This window comes from Thunnus maccoyii, chromosome 16, assembly GCF_910596095.1.
Source record: "Thunnus maccoyii chromosome 16, fThuMac1.1, whole genome shotgun sequence".
Classification (NCBI taxonomy): domain Eukaryota; kingdom Metazoa; phylum Chordata; class Actinopteri; order Scombriformes; family Scombridae; genus Thunnus; species Thunnus maccoyii.
The window spans coordinates 19,571,273-19,589,846 of NC_056548.1; the positions used below are offsets into that span (position 1 = coordinate 19,571,273).

Consider the following 18,574-nt stretch of genomic DNA (forward strand, 5'->3'; position numbering starts at 1 on the left):
GACTGAGTACCGAGGCTACATTCAGTCAAGTTAGCTACAGTGGGACAATTACAATAAAATATGAAGCAATATGCTTCTAGATTCCTGAGATACATCTGTTTATAACATATAGTCGTTGTGAATCTGTGAAATGGCAAATGTTTGATACCTTTTGCTTGTATGCTTTGTGTCTCAGGACAGAAGGACTCTCTGGTGAATCTTTAGGGTAATCTTTCAGTCCATGATACATGATGGACTGATGAATTTCAACATGCCAAACAACAAATGAAGAGCTATGACATAGACAATCGTATAATACTGGTCGCGAATAACAAACTGAGGACTTTGAAACACTGGCCCATTTTCTGTAAGGCTAACATTTAAACATTAAGCCTGATGATAGGATTGGACATCATCATTCAGTAGATAAACCTCACGATGTGTCAGTCTGCCTTGTCAGTCTGGAGCTACCTCATAATCTTATCATGAGGAGGGCCAAGAGGTCTGTCCAGGGTTCAAGCGTCTCATGAATATTCTGAGAGCCACACCCGGTTTTTAATGCCCGCAGTGAGACCCACCATACAGGATGAGACTGTATCTGTGTGTGCGTACGTGTGTGTGTGTGTGTATGGGAGTTAAAGAAAGAGACGTAAGAGAGTAAGAGACAGACACAGAGGGTGGATATGTCTTTCAAAATGAGTCTTTTAGTATTCCTCATTAGCAAACTCTCTTTTAAATCAATGCCACTGATGTCAAGGCCCAGTGTGACTGCGAAATGGGGGCCAACAGTCATCAGAAAAGACAAATGTGGCTTTCCCGTCTGAGGCCAAACTCCTCTATAACCTGAATGTGAATGAATGATACACAAGGTATTCATTGCTCCAATAAGACTAGTCAGAAAGCCAGAAAGTCAACACAGGAAGTCAACACAGGGCCTGTTAGTGGTTTTCATGATTAATAATTCATCTGAAACCTTGAAAGGAGTCATAGCTTGTGGAAAATCGAATTCTATCACTTTTGTTTTAAATAGTCTTTCTTAAACATCCTCAGTTTCTGACAAAAAAGGGGACAGGACTTGTTTATTGAGCCTGGCTCCAAGGACTCAATTTCTAATTAGATCCCATACATAATGACACACTAGCGCTTTAAGGAATACATTGAATTAAGGGGTGGACTGACTTTTTGGTCAAATTACAAAACTAGACTCCTATATCAGCACTTTCACAAGCAGTAGAACATTTGGCTCTGGTGCTCAAAGCTCATAGCTCAGTATACACAGTATAAAAGCATTACCTCAAAAGTGAAAATCTGGCACTTTTGTGTAGAAGATTGGGAATTATGATATAAATCTCTAAGAAATAAATTAACTATTTAAGACTTCTGGGGATGAATGTATATTTGCTCACTTGAAAACTGTCCAAAAACTAATGTTACTTCACTCCTTTAAGTGTAACTGGACAAACAAAGACATGTTTTAGTGGGTGTTTAAGTAACATTTGTTCACATGCTCTCACCTTGGTGTCCATACTGTGATCCTTGAGGTCCATAAGGGCCTGTGGGTCCACTCTGGGAGTATGGACCCATCCCAGAATACAATGGGCCCCCAGGTGAGGGATGAGGGGACATGGGAGGTCCAGACTGAGGAGAGGCAAACTGGGAGCCTGCCTGGTTCCTCTGCATGTTGGACATGAACCCTGAAAACACACACGGACAAACACAAATAAAAAATGAGAAAGAAATGTCAACACTGTGCTTATAAAATACCTAAAAGTCAGAGAGTCCTTCAGTAGTGGCTGCACTTGCTCGGTGAAATCAAATGTCAACTGAGGGACTGAGCAAGGGCAGGTGTGATCACTCTCTCGCTCAGCAAATCAGGATATCAATTCAATTTAGTCGTGTAAAGAGACCCTTCCCTTTGATGAAAGCCTTAATCTTTTACCTTGGCACTGGCTCCTGTTACTCGTAGATACACATCACTGAGTTACACAGCATGGACTGGGTATTAGACAAACCATGCACAAAAAGGACAGGCTGACATGTAAAAAGAACCCTGAGCACAAATAAACACACGCAGAGAACATTTAGTCGACTTTATCACTGGCGAAAGCACAGGTCATGTGTATACCTGGCCTGAAAGATGTATGTATCTGCACAAGCCGCACAGGTCGATATATGTGTCTGTGTATATGTGAAAGAATGGGCCTGCTTCAGTAAAAGGGGGAAAAAAAAAAAAGCCAACCATGTGCTCCACTCTCCACAGAATAAGCCGGTGATTTGACCATGGCTACTATGTTATTCTAAGCTGTTCTGTCAATAGATGTGTCAAAGCCTCTCAGGCCCAAACTCGCCTCCACCATTCAAATTGACATTTGGAGCGATTCTCGTCTGGGCTTCATTCTTTCAAGCCACCCCGCTCGTTTTTAAAACCCACAGAAAGGTCTCCCAATCCACCACGAATGGGGAAAGGTCGCTGGATGGCCATTGAGGGAGAAAGAGAGGTCTCTGTGTGTATGTGTGATTGTGTGTGTTGGTGGGGGGGATTCAGTATTGCAGATTAGGTGTAAATGGATTGGGCCCGCTCGACTGTAAACTTTGATAGCTATCCGCTTTGTTGAATGAGCGTGCACAGACCGACTCTTTAGTGAGTTTTGGGGTTTAGGGAAACGACGGAGTTGGAAAGTGCAAGTTGACACTTGTATAATTCCTTGTTTCTGCTAAGAGAGCAAGAGAAAATGTGCGGGGAGAGGAGGGAGATAAAGGTTTAAAAAAGCCACGTGCGTATTCGCTATATGCTTGCGTGCACATACATGCGTGTACATATTTGTGTTTCTGAGTGTGTGGGGGGAGATAACGGAGAAAGAGAGCAATAAACACTCTGTGTGTGTGCGCAGGAAAGAGACAGAGGCCAAGACAGAAAGAGAGGCAAAGAGAGAGAGAAAGTGTGTGTGGGAGGGAAAGACAGTGCAATGGAGGGAAAGAGCGATTGGGGCCTGAAAGTGCTTAGGCTGCGAGTGCTGGGTTTAAGGAGTGAGGACATTATTGTAATGTTTTGCTTCCATTAGGGTAAGGGGATTCTGGGAGAGGAGGAGAAAAAAAATACAGTGTGTAATACCGTACTTTAAATTGCCTGGAAAATGGATGGGGAGAGGAACATTGTGCAGACAGTGCTAAAAGCAAATAACACATTCAAGGATTTCTCTCTCTCTGCTTTGTTCGCTCCCCCTGTGCACACACACATAAACACACAGACACACACAAACCTTTTTCTCTTGCTGGCAAAGCGAATGAAGCTCTCAGCCGGACAACAACAACAGGCAGCCAGCGAAGCACGCGAGAGAAAGTGGGGGGAAAAAAGGGACATTCAGCGGATTTATGGAAATGAAGAGAGGAGAAGCTCTTAGGGAAGCAGGCACTTGAGCAAAGTGGGGCGTGTGTGTTCGGAGGTGGGGGTGAGGGGGGGGTGGGGGTGGGGTGGGGGTTAATCCTAGCTAGGAAAACAGCAAAAACAACAGCCAGCCCTGTTAACCGGTGCTATGTTTTCCTGGACTGGGCTGGGGAGGGCTCAGGGTTTATAGGCATTAGAGAGCAGCATTAAATCTCCGGCTTGATTTCATCATGTTGGGAAATAACCTTTTACAGTGCCTCCCTCTCTCTCTCTGTCTTCATCCATCCACTCCCTCTGTCTCTCTCTGATGTTAACTGCTCTTTGGTGGGTGATAGAGAGGGAGTCATTCCATTAAGGTTACATCCCAGTCTTTTTTTTTTTTTTTTTTTTTTTTTTTTGCAATGTTGTGTGGATGCTGATTTTTTTTAAATGAGCAATTCTGCTGTTTTTAGTGATACTCGAGAAGTGGCCATAATTGCTGGAAACTATTTCCTGTTTGGCCAGCACATACGGCTTGTGGGTTAGCATTCATGTTACAAGCCTTTGGCAATAAGTTGTTGCCAAACCTGAAGTGGCTCTATCGAAAGAACATGCACCCTGACTTGAACAAAGCCCAGGATAAGGTGACTGAATGTTTACTGGTTATATTTCTACCAAACCATGTTTTTCCCATAACCCAAGTTGGCCAACAATGAAGCATAACCCTGCATACCTTGCGTCTGTGTGTTTGTGTGTGTGTGCGTGTATGCGCACCTGCTCAGCTCACACTACAACATCGTCGTCCTTTGATCTAGTATGTGTTTAAAAAGTTGATTTAGCGTCTGGCGCTGTCGAGAATGTAGAGAAATATGCAAGGTGTGAAGCAGTAGACTAGCTAAAGGAACTCATTTTGGAACAGAAGGTTTTTACAGACAACTGAAAATGTTTGGAGGAAAACCAAAGTCATGCATTGAGCCAGTCGAGTAAAAAATCTTTGTTTACATCTCTCTGTGCTCCGAGTCCTCTGAGTTCCCTCAGAAAATCTTTCATTACGACAACTGTTGCTCCAATTCTCTGAGCTTTGCTAACATACCATTTCTGTTTTCTCTTTATTATGGTCTGTAATCTTCATGCACCCCTCACTGGTCTGGAATGTAAATAAACAACTAGACATATTCAACTGTGTTTCCATTTCAGAAGCGTTCGAAGAAGTTCTTCTTTAATCTGACTGTGATGTACAATTTGGAGTTTTTTTTATAGAAGTTGTTTACGACACACACACACAGAGTCTACGGTGTATGCGTGGGGTCTCTTAAGGACATGTGTGCTAAACATTTTGATTTACTAAAATAAAGATCCCGCCATAAAAACACATATGCATGTACACACAGTTTCCCCTCTAACACATAGAGTATATACAGTACATGCTGTACGTACCTCTCTCCTGAGCCATAGGTGAGCGTGTGATTGGCGGGTGGGATCCATCCGGTCCGTTCCCAGAGCTCTGTGGGGCCATGGTGGAACCTGCAGAAAGAAAATCCAGAGATTCATGTGCCACCACAATGACTCAACACATTGCAGGGTTACAAAATTGTCTTTGCAACAAAAGCTGTCACATTAAAAGCAGAAAGTGTGTTGTGTGAACTGAATTCTCTTCTTTGCATGAAAGTGAGGTCAGTAGAAAATGGATTTATATTTTCTTCTCAACTGGCTTGCCTGAAAATTGAAGGAAACTGCAGGAGCTATCGCAACAATAAAGAACTGAAGGACCCACTTTTGTCTTTCTCTCTGCTTTTCTTTCAATGGCACAAAGGTTATATGGTTCAAAAAGCTTTTTACCATTTGACTGATGACATAAATACAATAAGAAATCAGGATTAAGCTGAAGGTTTTATTTTGACTGAGGCTGCCCTGCCTTTGTTTCTTGAGCAGCGAGTGATAGGGTTAGAGGGTTTGACGCCAAATGTAACCTTTTACAGACACAATGAGAGCTCAGCACAGTCTCTACACATGAAGGTGTTTGTGATTCACTATTAGCAAAACGACAAATGCACTTCCAGAGGACATATCAAGTCATTCGACCCTTTGCCACTTCCTTGTATACGCATTAAAAACCAGAGCAATCCCCTATAGAAAACCAGAGCCATTTGAGGATCATTGATTAGGTGGTTGTGGTCTTTGGGCTGCGCCTGTTCCATTGAAATCCAATAGTGAGCTGAGGGTCTGATTAGGACAATGGCAGACAGAGACTATGGTGAATTGATTTGGCCCAGAGCAAGGAGAGAGATGGCAAATTAACCTTTTATCTTTGCATTCAGACCTGAGACAATGAGGAGAGGGAGAGACAAGGGGAAAACAGTTTTTTGGGTTGTTTTTTTTTTTTAAAAAGTGCAAAACTGGTGGTACGTTTCTGTGGATGAGGTGAATAATTCAGTGTTTGAATTGAACGTAGGTGGAACACAGCATGACCAAACATGTGGGAAACATGACGCTATTCAACTGTACGTGTTCAGTGATGATCGTCAGCGCATATTTTTACAGTAACAGTATATGATTTGACTTGCTTCTTAAGAAATAGGGACACAGTATGTGCCAAGAGAACTCATTCACTCAGACTGATACATTATGAAGTACAGTTGAGGTTCTGTATTAACACAATTTTGTTGCTACAATGTCCTTAAAACTCACAATGAATATAAATCCCTTGATTATAGAGTAAACACTTCACATTATTCAATCATGCAGTAAAAAGTGTGCTGTGCAAGCATGTGTGTGCATGTGTCTGGACATGTGTGTGTGTGTGTATGTGTGATGTGTCTGTCCACGGTAGCAGTAATACATGACTGGAGGTGGCACACTCTCCACATAAACAAACCCAATTAAGTCAACATAATTGCTTTGCATAAAACTGCATAAACAACATTTCCATCCACCAGGCCGCCTACACACATGCACGCACTCACGCACGAACACACACACACACACACACACACACACACACACACACACACACACACAAAGACGTAAAAGTAATTGCACAAACAAGTGTAAATAAACACTCTCAAGTACACAAGGAAAAACACGTAAGAGCACAAAGGCACAGGATAGGATAGGATATGTGCTGAAATATTCAAATATTCTCCCTCTCTCACAGGCACACAGACACACACAGACACACACATACACACACAGACAGACCCCCTGCCTCACACATGAATAGATCCAGCGGTGCTGCTTCAAAGAGAGAATATTCGATTAGTTAGTCTGTCAACATGTGGTGGGAGGGAAGGGGAAACGTCAGTGTGCAAACGTTGAAGCAACTCTGAGATAACACTAGAAACACTACCTACATGCCTCTATGTGTTTATGTGCTAATGGTTAAAAAAATACTAAGGTTCAAAACTGTATATAAAAGAGTGCAATGCCAAAATGTAAAAATACACAATTACAACTAAAAGTACCAAGTGAGTAAAAAAACATACAAGCAGTGACAGGAAAGTGTTAAATGTAAAAGTATTCATCACGCACAACAACCCATGTCAGACTGTTTGTGATGATACATATAGTATATTATTATTGTGTTATTATTAATGATGCATTAGCTTGTAAGAGGAATTTTAATGTTGTAGCTGGTCAAGTGGGAGCAAATCTTAACTACTTTACATAGTGTTGGGAGTTTACAGTTTTTCTCCATTACTTACGCATTACATTTTTCTAATTATAAGCACAATTGTCAAAACACATATAGTACCTCATGTGTCTCATCTGTAAACCAGTTCTGCACAACACTAAGCACATTTCATCCACATGGCGCTCTCACTGCAAAACTCAAAAGTCCTGTTTGTCAAATGCTAAACACAATGTGTCACATTTCTTGGCACAGTTTTGATCAGTTATTTACATGTGTTTAAAATCAATAACTCATCTAGTTAAACTCTCAACACACCGACGCCACAGTGATCCTGCTGGTGCCCTCGTGTCTGTTCTGTAAATGTTACAGAAAGTGAGGATATCTACAGCATGTTTTCTGTTCCCAAATCATGCTGCTTTGTAGTACTCGTGTGTATCAACTGAATTCAGTAGTAGTTCTTTCACATTCTTTACCTGTGAAATGTTACAAATACGACACATCCTCATAATGAAAGGACCACATAGGTCGATTGTACTTGCACTCCAGAACGACTTTCTATGAAGCTAGACAGTGACAGTTAAATTTTGGCATTGAAAATAAAATTTGGCATTGAAAACAAAACCTGAACTGAAAAAGGAAACATTGGCATTGAAACACTAGTATTGGAAAAAGTTGTACTGGCACTGAAACAAGGACTGGCACTGAAAAAAGTTCCACTGAAAAATAAAACATTGCCATTAAAAAAAATTACAATCCTATTATCTTATTTTTTTTCATTTTTGGAGCCGCTGGCTGGGTGAGACCAGCCGGTCATCACGCAGCAGCAGCCCGGCTCCTGCGTCGTCATCCTGGGGAAAAAAAATGATCTGATGAACTGATCTGTGCAGCTCTTTGGTGATTTACCGCCGGCTCTAATGTCTCCACAGCATTTTGATATATGATATACTTCCTTTTGGGAAGATAAATGTTGGCCTCACAGATGAAATCTAACAATTGTAGTGTGAAAGAGAAGAGTGTGGCAGAGCACTTGTTTTTCCCCCCCTGTTTTTGTATGTTTTCTACTTCAATTTGTATTTTTAGGTTTCAAAACACAAATGTTGCTGACTTTAAATGTGTATCCACCACAAACTTCCCACATACATTTTTAGAAGTTGAAAAGATATACCATTACATTACCTAAGTTCATTTTGGTGTTGAAATGTGAGGTTTAGTTAAAAAGGGTTTATAAAATGTTAATGCAGTCGGTAATCTGGGCTTTATTTTAAGAAATGTGTGTCAACAATGGAGCAAAACTGTGCAATTATGCAATGCATCATGTTTTATGAGCTGATCATATTTTTTTTTTCTTTCATATTTTTGTATGTACAATCTAAATCGGCAAACAATGGAAATAGTACTTACAAGTACCTCAAATTTGTACTGAGGTATTTTTGTGTAAATGTTTTTAGTTACTTTCTATCACTGGCGTGTATGTGTGTGCGTCATTTAAAGGAAAATACTTCCTCCGCTGTGTGTCTACACTCTTGTGTGTGCTTGTTTCTGCTTTACTACAGTACCACTCAAAAGTTTGGACACATCTTACCATCCTCTTAAATGAGAAAGTGTGTCCAAACTTTTGACTGGTACTGTATGAATATTAACACTTCATTGTGCTGTTTATACAGTATGTGTTTATGTGTCTGACTCGAGGAGCCTAAAGCTTCTTGGCGAGGGTCGTGGCCACTTGTTGCCCGAGGGAAAGATTTTGCTGCAATACAGTTTAGGGTGGGTGGGTAGTAAGGACTGAGTATGCTAGCAGGAGTTTACTGAACCCTTAAATTATGAAAGTCAAGCTCATGATAAAGGCTAGCCTTTGTGTGTGTGTTTGTGTGTGTGCAGGGATGCATGCCAGGCACCGGCTATGCTGTCAGACCCTGTTTGTTTGGATGGCAGAGTGGTGGTGGCAGCAGCTTGTACTGTATGTGTGTGTGTGTATGTGAGTGCGTTTGTTTGTGTGAGAGTGTGCCTTTGTGCGAGTGCGTGCCACTATGAAGGTATAAATAGGAAACAGTGCCCTCCATGCTCCACTACTCTCTCCACATACCCGTGTAAATTGTCACCAGAGATGAGATTAACGCAATAACGTGAGTGTGTGTGTGTGTGAGAGAGAGAGAGAGGGAGAGAGAGAGAGGACAAAGAGGGGAAAGGAAGAAAGACAAGAAACAGAGAGCCTTGATGAGAAAGAGGAAATTGAAAAACAAATGAGAGAGGAGGAGTAGTATAGTTGATTTTGACAAGGCCTCACCCCTCCCTCCCTGTTTCTCTCCCATGAACGAGTGAAGCTTCGAGCACTTTGTAATTATTTCACTACCAATTACTGTCCAAACAAAGCCTCTTCTCAAATCTTCCCTAGCCTTCCTTTCTCCTCTCCTCTCCTCTCCTCTCCTCTCCTCTCCTCTCCTCTCCTCACTATCATTTTTAACAAGGTGCCATTAAATAATTACGTCCAAATAAAACAAACAGGCTCCACAGTGAGTCCTGGCACGTTTAATCTGTACCATTAATAATTCATATGCTGAATCTTTGACGTGCAGTTCTCCTCCGCGTGCTGCTGAGAAGGAGAGAGAGCTAAATGTCAGCAGGAACTGACTGTATTTCTTTCCTTGTCCACAAAAAAAAGGCTATGAATGGCAATCTATAACAAATAAATGGTATGGAAATGCTTCTGCCATCCATGTCGTCCTCCTCTGACTGGTCGTGTGTGTGCAATTCAATGTTTGTGTCGATCCATTTGTAAGCTTGTCTGGCTGTAACTATGTAACTTTCTCTGTGTACATGTGTGCGTTTTATAAGCATGCGCGTGTCTTTTTGTAAATACTCGTCGCCGTTTGTGCTTTTAATCACGAACTGTGCACGTTTGCATATGTATGTGCTGGATGTTTAAGTGTCTTTGTGTGTAAGCTTGTCTGCTTTTCGTGCGTGTGTGTGTGTCTTTGTTCATCAGTGTGTATTCCTTATAGTGCTAGTGTTCCCATAGGTGCTCTATAACACAATTAGCACATGTGGCAATCAGTGGCATGGCAATATCTTGCTGTCCCGTTCCCTCAGCCCGCATCTTCATCCACCGTCTGCAATTTACACCTCCATGAGCGCCCAGCTGAGCACTCACATATAAACATACACAAATAACACACAAATGAAAATGACTTTATAAAAGAAACAAAAAACCAATCCCTGTCACTTGCATCCGTACACGTTCAATTTTAATGGGAGTGATGGTTTCCGAGCATCTAAGAAGCAAAGTCCTTTTATTTCTAATTAATTGTAACAGTTGTATGCTTACTTTCTTTCAGCAATTTAGATTCAGTACCAGCATATTTTGTGATTTTTGGTGGGATGTTTTTTAAAGTGCACATGTTTGTCTTTTAACATCGACCCGTCAGAGTTCATTAGGCTTTGATGGAGGCTTGTTGATGGAGTTTTACAAAGATAGAACTTGCTGTGTGAAGACCAAGAGTTGAACAGGAAGATATCTAGAACGACGATGCTCTTTGGAATGCCACTGAAGAGTCAAATAACTGTAATTTCCTCTTTGTAAAAAGGCACTTAGCGAGCACATCCATTTTCTACTCTTCCCCATGATACAAGGCAGCAGGGCCAAAAGTAATGGGAGTTCATTGCGTTTTTGGAGATAATGCTCCTCGCTAAAAACCCAATACACATTTTTAAATTTCTCTTCCGCAAGGACTGTCGAGGCAACCCTGAGTCTCCTTTGAAGAGAGGGAGTGTGGTCTTTGAAGCTTTTTTTCATCAGGGTTTCAAACGCAAATGCCGGGGAAGTTCAAAGCCGAGGGAGAGTACTTGTGGCCATATTTCTGTTTTGTTTCAGGGGCCTGGTAATATTAAGCTTAGGAGAAACTGTATGTGTGTGTGTGTGTGAGTGTGTGATTGGGTGTGTAATGTCGATGAAGAAAAGCCAACCAGAGAGTCAATGAAGAGACTTTTATTAATTGCAGATGAAAGGGAGGTTTGGGTGTGCATTAGCGGACATGTGTGTGAGTGTGCGCAGATATACTGTACACACAAAGATGCAGCGATGCCTCTGCTTGTCTAAGTGCACACTCACATACACACAAACACACACACTCTCTCTCTCTAAGTGTTTCTCACAAACACAGACCCCCCTGGAGCAGCGGGGGCCATTTTTGCTAAAGTGAGGTAACAGCAGCGAGCACTAATAAACCAGCGTAGAATACAGAGAAAGGGCTGCTTCAGCACCATCTCTTAATACAACCCTTAGGCTGTAAATGCACACACACCTGCACCATCCAACACACACACACACACACCAAGGTAATATCCCCTTCTTGCCGTGTCTTTAGGGGGAAGAGGCAGATAAACAGCGGGCTCCAATAATGGTGGTTTAGATTTCAATGGGTGCGAGTCAATGCCTCTCCAAGCCGGGGGCTAATGCCAGTTAACTCTCCCTGTAGGGGAGGAGCGCGGGCCTGCAGTGGCCCGCAAAACAAGCGCTCTCCCAAGATCCTCATTACTTCAAGCGCTGAGTAGCAACTGTAAGTAAAGCAAAACTGCAGCTTAAGCTAAAAAACAGCGAGCGGGATGCGGGGGAGAGAGAGCGATGGAGTGAGAGAAAGCAAGAAAATAGGTGTTGGGGAGGGAAAATAATTGTGCACTGTGCTCCGGTTAGGGTTTTCCAGTCGGACGGAGTTAGAATGGGATTTCTCTAAATGGCTAACGCAGCAAGCAGGCTTGTTTTTCTTTCTTTTTTTTTTCTGTTTTGGCCGACAGTGTGCTTTGTGAATATAATGCCTGCGGGGAGGGCATTTTGCTGTTTCACTTCGAACACGAGCAGCCATCAGGAGGAGAGACAGAAGCATGTGGGAGCGGGGAAAAAGAATGGGGTAGTGGTGGTGGTGGTGGTGGTGGAGGGGATAGGGGGGGGTGTTGATGTGTGGATGGGGATGGGAAAGAGAAGTAAAAAAAAAAAAAAAAAAAAAAGGAGGACAGAAGTGGAGAAAGAGAGCTGGAGGAGAGATGTGGAGAAATAAAGAGGGAGGAACAGAGGCAAGAATGTGGATGGAAAATTCAGCCTTGTTCCTCAGTGGGAGGCCTGTACCACAGCAACGCTCTGAGCGAAGAAAGCAGCGGAGACAAACAGAGATAGGGAGGAAAGGGTGGGGACGAGGGAACGTGAGACACAAGAGAGAACATAAGAGAAAGCGAGCACGATAAAAATAATGAGAGAAAGAGAGAGGGACAGGGACAGCCACAGGCAGTGTTCCCACCACGCAGCCTCTCAGGGAGTGGTGTGACTAGAAAACTCGCCTGGTTCCACACACTCTACACTGCAAAACACACTTGCATAAAAACTCAACCCCCATACCCTCTCCCACAGCTTTCTTGTAATAACTTTTACCACTAACAGAGGAAAAATATAAGTTTTGGTTGAGCATCCCCGCGGCATCTTTTCTGGTCCGATATTTCGCTGCTTGCAAATGAGTTCCTCTCTCTCGTCGGGAAAGTCGTTTACTGACATTGTTTTTTAAAAATGGACACTTTTAAGCATGCAAATCTGATCTGAGGTCATCGCTGTGGTTCCTTCCAGGCGTCTGTGCTTGAACTTTGACCTTGTTGTAGAAAAAGACCAATACCATTGCAAACTTCTGTGGTTCTCATTACCATAATTTGAGAGAGAAATGTATTTTCTTAAATGAAAAACTTAATGCAAACCACAGGCTAGGCTGGGGGATGATGTAAAGGACAAGAGCAGATGTAAAGCGGGTTGGTGGAGATTCATAGGGAAGGACCCCTTGAGCGAACAAACTGGACAGGACCTGGCCTTCTCTCCCTCTCTGTCTCCCACCCTCTATCTATCCCTCCTTCCCCTCTCCCTCCTCCACTCGCCCTGACCTCTCTGTCCTTTTCTAGGCCCTGGAAGCACTTGAAGCGAAGCGCAGATAAACAGCTTAAACTCTCCCGAGCGCTCGCCCGCGAGCTCCAATCACCTCTTTAGAAGAAAATAAAAACTTGGAGGGGTGAGGAGAGATGAGGGAGGAGGGAGGGGAGAGAGAGGAGAGGGGAAGGAGGGAGGGCAGACAGGCGCTATTAACCGGACCTCGGAGGGCCTCAGCGGAGAGAGAAGAAGAGAGAGAAAAATAGAAGAGAGAGAGAGAGATGAGTATTTGTGATTTTCTGCAGCAGATAGAGCGAGCTGGGCCACGGAGGGGTGTGGATGTGCTCTGTGTCAATTAGTAGCTGCAAAATGTGGAAAAGTATTGCAGTTTGGCCTTCAAAGGCTGGCACGCAGACACAAATGTGTAAACACAGGCGGGCACACAGACACAGACGAAAATACCACCAAACACGGAGCAGATCTGAAAATGAGCACAAACACAGACAGTGCCAATCTAGTTTACTTTGTTTCTGTTACAGCCTTCGAGTCTAAAACAAGCACATCGCCATGGTGACAGGGACATAAGGTTACTACTTATTTTCTAAGTCGTTAAACCTGTCTTATTTTTTTACAAAACAAAGCTTGATTGGAGAAAATTAGTTCTGATAAAATATCCTGCTCCTCTTACTCAGTTCAACAGTTTCTCATTGTATGCACAGACAGATGGCAAATTAAAAGAAAAACCTGAGTAACTGAGTGGAGAAACAAAAGCAAATGCCTCCGGAAAGGGCACGACAGGTCACTAATGGTTTGGTGATTATGAAAATGATGTGAATCATATGCTATGGCGTTGACAGTTACAAGATTTCGCCCTAGTTGAACATCTATCGGAGAGGCACTGAAGAGCAGTATATTTTGTCGACGCTGAGATTTGTTGAGGGATTTTCCGTCGCACGGCAGCAGGCTGGGTGCGCGTCTCTGTGCCTCATCAACTCTGTCCTATCAGCGACGGTGAACCGAGCCGATGACAACTGGGTTTTCTGTGCTCTGTTTGTGTGAAGTTTCATTTAGTATGTGACGCCATACTGACAGGTTGTCAACCTGGCGACAACTTGTCAAACCTGCCTATGTACACACTCCAAACTCCACAAACACCATGTTATCTCCACCTAGAAATATCCAGGAAATGCAGAGTTTGGAATTCCAAACACACTCATATAAATCTGCATTTTTTATGGATTCTGTGTCTCCTGCCATTAAGACCCGGAGACTCTAAAAGCTGAACTTTTTCAAGACCTTGTGTTCGGCAGTTTGACTCTCTCTCCCACAGTTCACAGTCTGTGATGGAAACTCGAATGCCAGCGCTCTGTTCCGCCCCACATCCATCCGGATGAGAGACGAATGTCTGCTTGCCTTGTCCCAGATGTCTCATGGAAGGAGACAAATATTCTGAGGATGCACTGAATTGCTTCAGAGACACTGGGAGGAAGGATGTGTGTGTGTGTGTGTGTGTGAGAGAGAGAGAGCTTGTTTTTGCGTGTGTGTGTGTGTGTGTGTGTGTGTGTGCATACGAGGTGGAGGAAGAGGAGGGGGAGGTTGGCGGTTGAGCAATGTGATTTCTGCTCGACTGTCACAAATCTAGCGCAACAGGAAAATCAATTTGGCCCTGTGTGTGCCTTTTTGGCTCCGGGAGAGAATCCAAATAGCAAGGCGAGGCCCGGATAATGTTACAGTGTATTGGATTTGCTTCATGGAGAGACAGAGAGAGAAGGACTGAGAGAGAAAGAGAGAGGGAGGGAGAAAAGACGAAAAGAAGTGTGGAGACGAGGGAATCACAGGCGTGCCGTGCAGCTCCGACAAGATAGATTTGTGCAAGTGCATGGGTGTATGATAGGCTGGCAAAATCTGTCAGTCTTCCCCTCTCTCTCATTCTGTCTGGCTCTTTCATGCACACACACACACACACACACACACACACACACACACACACAAACACACACAAAGACACACAGACGACACTGTCACTCATCAAAGCAAGAGAGCATATATAGGTGATTTATATGTGCAACCATATAAGTGTAGTGTGAAACCATGAAATACGCAGTTTGTAAGTATGTGTGCTCATGTGCTGTTATGTATGCTTTACACGCCTTCGATGTCATTTTTTTGGTGTGTGTGCGTGCGTGCGTGTGTGTGTGTGTGTGTGTGTGTGTTTGACAGCCAGGTGAAAGGATGACATGATGAAATTGCTCCTCTCTGACCGCTGTCAAGGGTAGCGTGTGTCCTGTGAGTGCTCAGCCGTGTGACATGTCGCATCACTCCACCAAGTGAGGCTGACCGGTGACACACATATTTACACACACACACATACAGGTACACACATAAACATACGTGTGCACACATTTTGCCATCAAAAAGATGGATTTTAGTTTGTATTTAAAGGAATTATCCATCTTGATAAACTTTAAAACTTTTGCTGCTACGACCTTACATTTTACTTTACTGGGTCATTTTGTTGTATTTCTTTGGTTTTTATGTGTATAATTAACCATAAAGACAATATGACAACACATTATGGCACAGCTACAATTGAGTTTAACAGGAGAAAAAATGTCATTACCTAAAACATCAATGTAAACAATAGATATTTACTTCAGTCACAGGGCAGGATCCTTCGTAGCAGAGCCAGTGATACCACTTTCTCCACTGACAGTCTTATTAATGGACCAGAATGCAATTTGTTATGTTTTGACTGTTTCTTGACTGAAGCTCAAAGTAGTGTGGATAAAAACTTGTTTTATTTTTCACACTAATTAATTAGCTTATTAATGTTTGGCTTGTTTTGTTGATTTAGTGGACACTGTTGTTCAAAAACTGGTTTGAATAATGAAGAAGGTGGTTCACGCAGACGCAGAGGTAACATTGGCGGGAGTAAGAAACAACACACACGCACAAACACACACACAAACACACACACAGTGTTGCTTGCTTACTCTTTGGCTCCCTCCTCTCCTCACTGACTTGTACCGAACTAAAACGACAACATTAACTAAAGTGTCCTAACTTGTGATGAAGTGTTAGAAAGCGGAGCGTTAGTAATCAGATGTGTGCTAACCACATTAGTTCTCCTGTGTCTCTCTTAGGCTGGATGCTCCTTGATCTAATTCAAACTGATTGTAGTACAGCCGCTAAAACATGCCAGATGTTACTCACTGCTCCACGCTTTATCACCATTTATTTGGCATGGGGAATATTTTTAAATATTTTCTTATTAATCACGTCCCAGCGATCGGTTTCGCTTCCCATCTTTGCCGCCTCATTCCGGATTCTCGTCATGATTCTTGGCACGAGCATCTGGAAAACCACCGTCCTAGTTTTTCATTAGTGTCAATCACTCTGGTAAGCGGCTGCGAGGAGAGGGAGAGGAGGTGGAGGAGCTGGCATCGGGATGGTAACCCTAGATTTGCGAAAGATCTCACGAGAGTGACCATTTTAACCCAAACCATGATCTTTCCCTAACCCTAACCAAGTGTTTTTTTTTTTGGCCTAAACCTAACCAGACCCTAACTACAGCGTTGTCACATCATAAAATATAATTATTTTGTACAATGACAAACAACTCGCACAATGAAGGAACAATGCAGACAAATCTCACAAAATTTAAAAAATCTAGGGTTACCAGCTAGATGCGACCCATCAGGATCTCGCTCAAGACATTTTGCCCCACCTCGTCAGAGTGACTGACAGGTCTGAGACATGCTGATACGCCGGTCAAACGCTCAGTCGGGCAGAGAGGTGGCTGGATGACGGGGAGGCCAGGCGGGAACGGCGTGCACACGCACACACACATTCATATGCCTGTCGGAGGCAAATCAAATCCACACTCTTTTATTATGCTCAGTGTTTATCTAAATGGTTACGTGCTCTGCTATGGCCTCGGGAGACAGACAGACACACCGTGCATTGTCTGATAATCCTGTTGGTGTCTTGTTTGGTCTGCCATATCTTGGATAAGGCTACAAATCAGATGGGAGGTCCTCCACTACCAGACAGTCTCAATTCATTAACACTCAAAGTGGAGAGGAAATACTGTCCGGATATATAAATGTTGGAAATACTTGTGCGATCCACAGGTAGAAGGGAGATGGACTTCATTAAAATTCCACTGCAATGTAGTGATGTGCTTCTACAATACTGTGATCAAAGACTTAACAAATCCCTACTATGCAAGGACAAAAAACTGTGTCAAGAAAATGAATGAGACATATTCCATGAAGTGCTCTGCACTAAGCTGTAATATTCTTCAGCAGTCTAAATTAGTTTTTGACAAGGACCAGAGATATCAAAGTCTAGACATGCTGGATTGATATTATTTGGTCTTCTGCTGCAGTGTGCACTCAGCCTCATCCTCTGTCTAAACTGGCAGAATGAAAATTGATCTGGATGGATTATACGGTGAGTTGGAGATAAGAAAAAAAAGAGATGCTATTAAAGCAGGATGTTGCCACCTTTATGTTTTGGGTCATCTGGTTGGCTCCAAAGAGGTCATACCAAGCTCAGCTTATACATATGTATAATATGCTGGGCAATCATATTTAATTAAAACGCTGATTAAGAAAGAAAAAAATTAGGTTCCCCTCTGTGACCCTATTTTTTCCTGGTCTGGTTTATTTGTTTACAGAATGCTTCAGCCTAGCAATAGACGGGGCAAAACATGCACACATGTAAATGTCTGCATGTTGTTATTTGAGGAAACTAGTATACCTATTCTGCTTCAGGGTAAGTTTTTCTCATGACCTTTTTAAAATCCTCTTTAAATGCACATATTTAAAAAACAAATGAAATCAGGCTTGGGTCTTTAAATAGCAAAATAAATGGAAAGGTCAAGCAGAAATATAGGTGTGATAACTGCAAAATGCTTACAGCAGCAACAAGTTTACTAATGGTGCTCCCTCAAAGACACATAAAATATTATTTTCAAAGAGGTTATCAACACGGAATCACATGAGTCTGGCCACGCCCCAATCTGTGATGTCACAGAAGCTATTTTTCAGTAGCTGTCAAAGGTAATACACCTGATGTGACATCACTGACTGTCTAATTTGCTTTCAAACAGCAGCTCCTTGTTTGATGGCACAAAGCAATTTCCCTTTAAGCTGTAAAGCAATTTTGCCAATTTCCCAGGGAATACAACATGGTGGTACACGATGTAAAATGCAGTGTAGTGTCTGGTTCAGGCTGCAAATCTTCTCAGTGCTTGTCTTGTTTGTTTGTGGTGATTAAACTAATAAAGTTAGAACGCTACAAGTTGCACCTTTCATCAAGCTGAAATCAGATTATCATGATGCATGTGAGCATACTTTTAGAGGAACTGATGGGAACTCTACCTGGTGCGGTGGTGTTGGCAGAGGGTCCACTGGCAGGAGAGATGGGCCCAGAGCCTGATCGGGACTGCTGGGACTGAGTGGAGCCTGCAGGCGAGCCCACGGGGGAGGGAGAGGGCCCGCTCCTCTGGCTGTGGAGGTGTGGGGAGGCGTGGGGGGAGAAGGGGGACTGTCCCTGGTTACTGGCACCTCCTTGCTCCCCTTGGCTACTACTGCTGCTGCTGGAGGAGCCGCCGGTGTTGACGGTTGAGCCCAGACCAGACTCTGTCCCTGTGGGGAGGTCATCAATCGAGCCAGACAGATCCTGGAACAGAAGGATTTAC

General features: G+C 43.0%; 1 protein-coding gene across 13 annotated transcripts in view; it reads right to left on the minus strand.

Moving 5' to 3' along the window:
- The window catches only part of LOC121880586 (AT-rich interactive domain-containing protein 1B-like), a 209,576-nt gene that overhangs the window by 38,641 nt on the left and 152,361 nt on the right, over positions 1 to 18,574 (minus strand). For all 13 annotated transcript variants that reach the window (XM_042387891.1, XM_042387892.1, XM_042387894.1 and 10 more), the window contains 3 exons: positions 18,255 to 18,555; positions 4,781 to 4,867; positions 1,494 to 1,673 (listed from right to left, as the gene is read on the minus strand). In XM_042387891.1, coding sequence (XP_042243825.1) covers positions 1,494 to 1,673; positions 4,781 to 4,867; positions 18,255 to 18,555 — 568 coding nt within the window. The remainder of the gene's footprint in view (positions 1 to 1,493; positions 1,674 to 4,780; positions 4,868 to 18,254; positions 18,556 to 18,574) is intronic.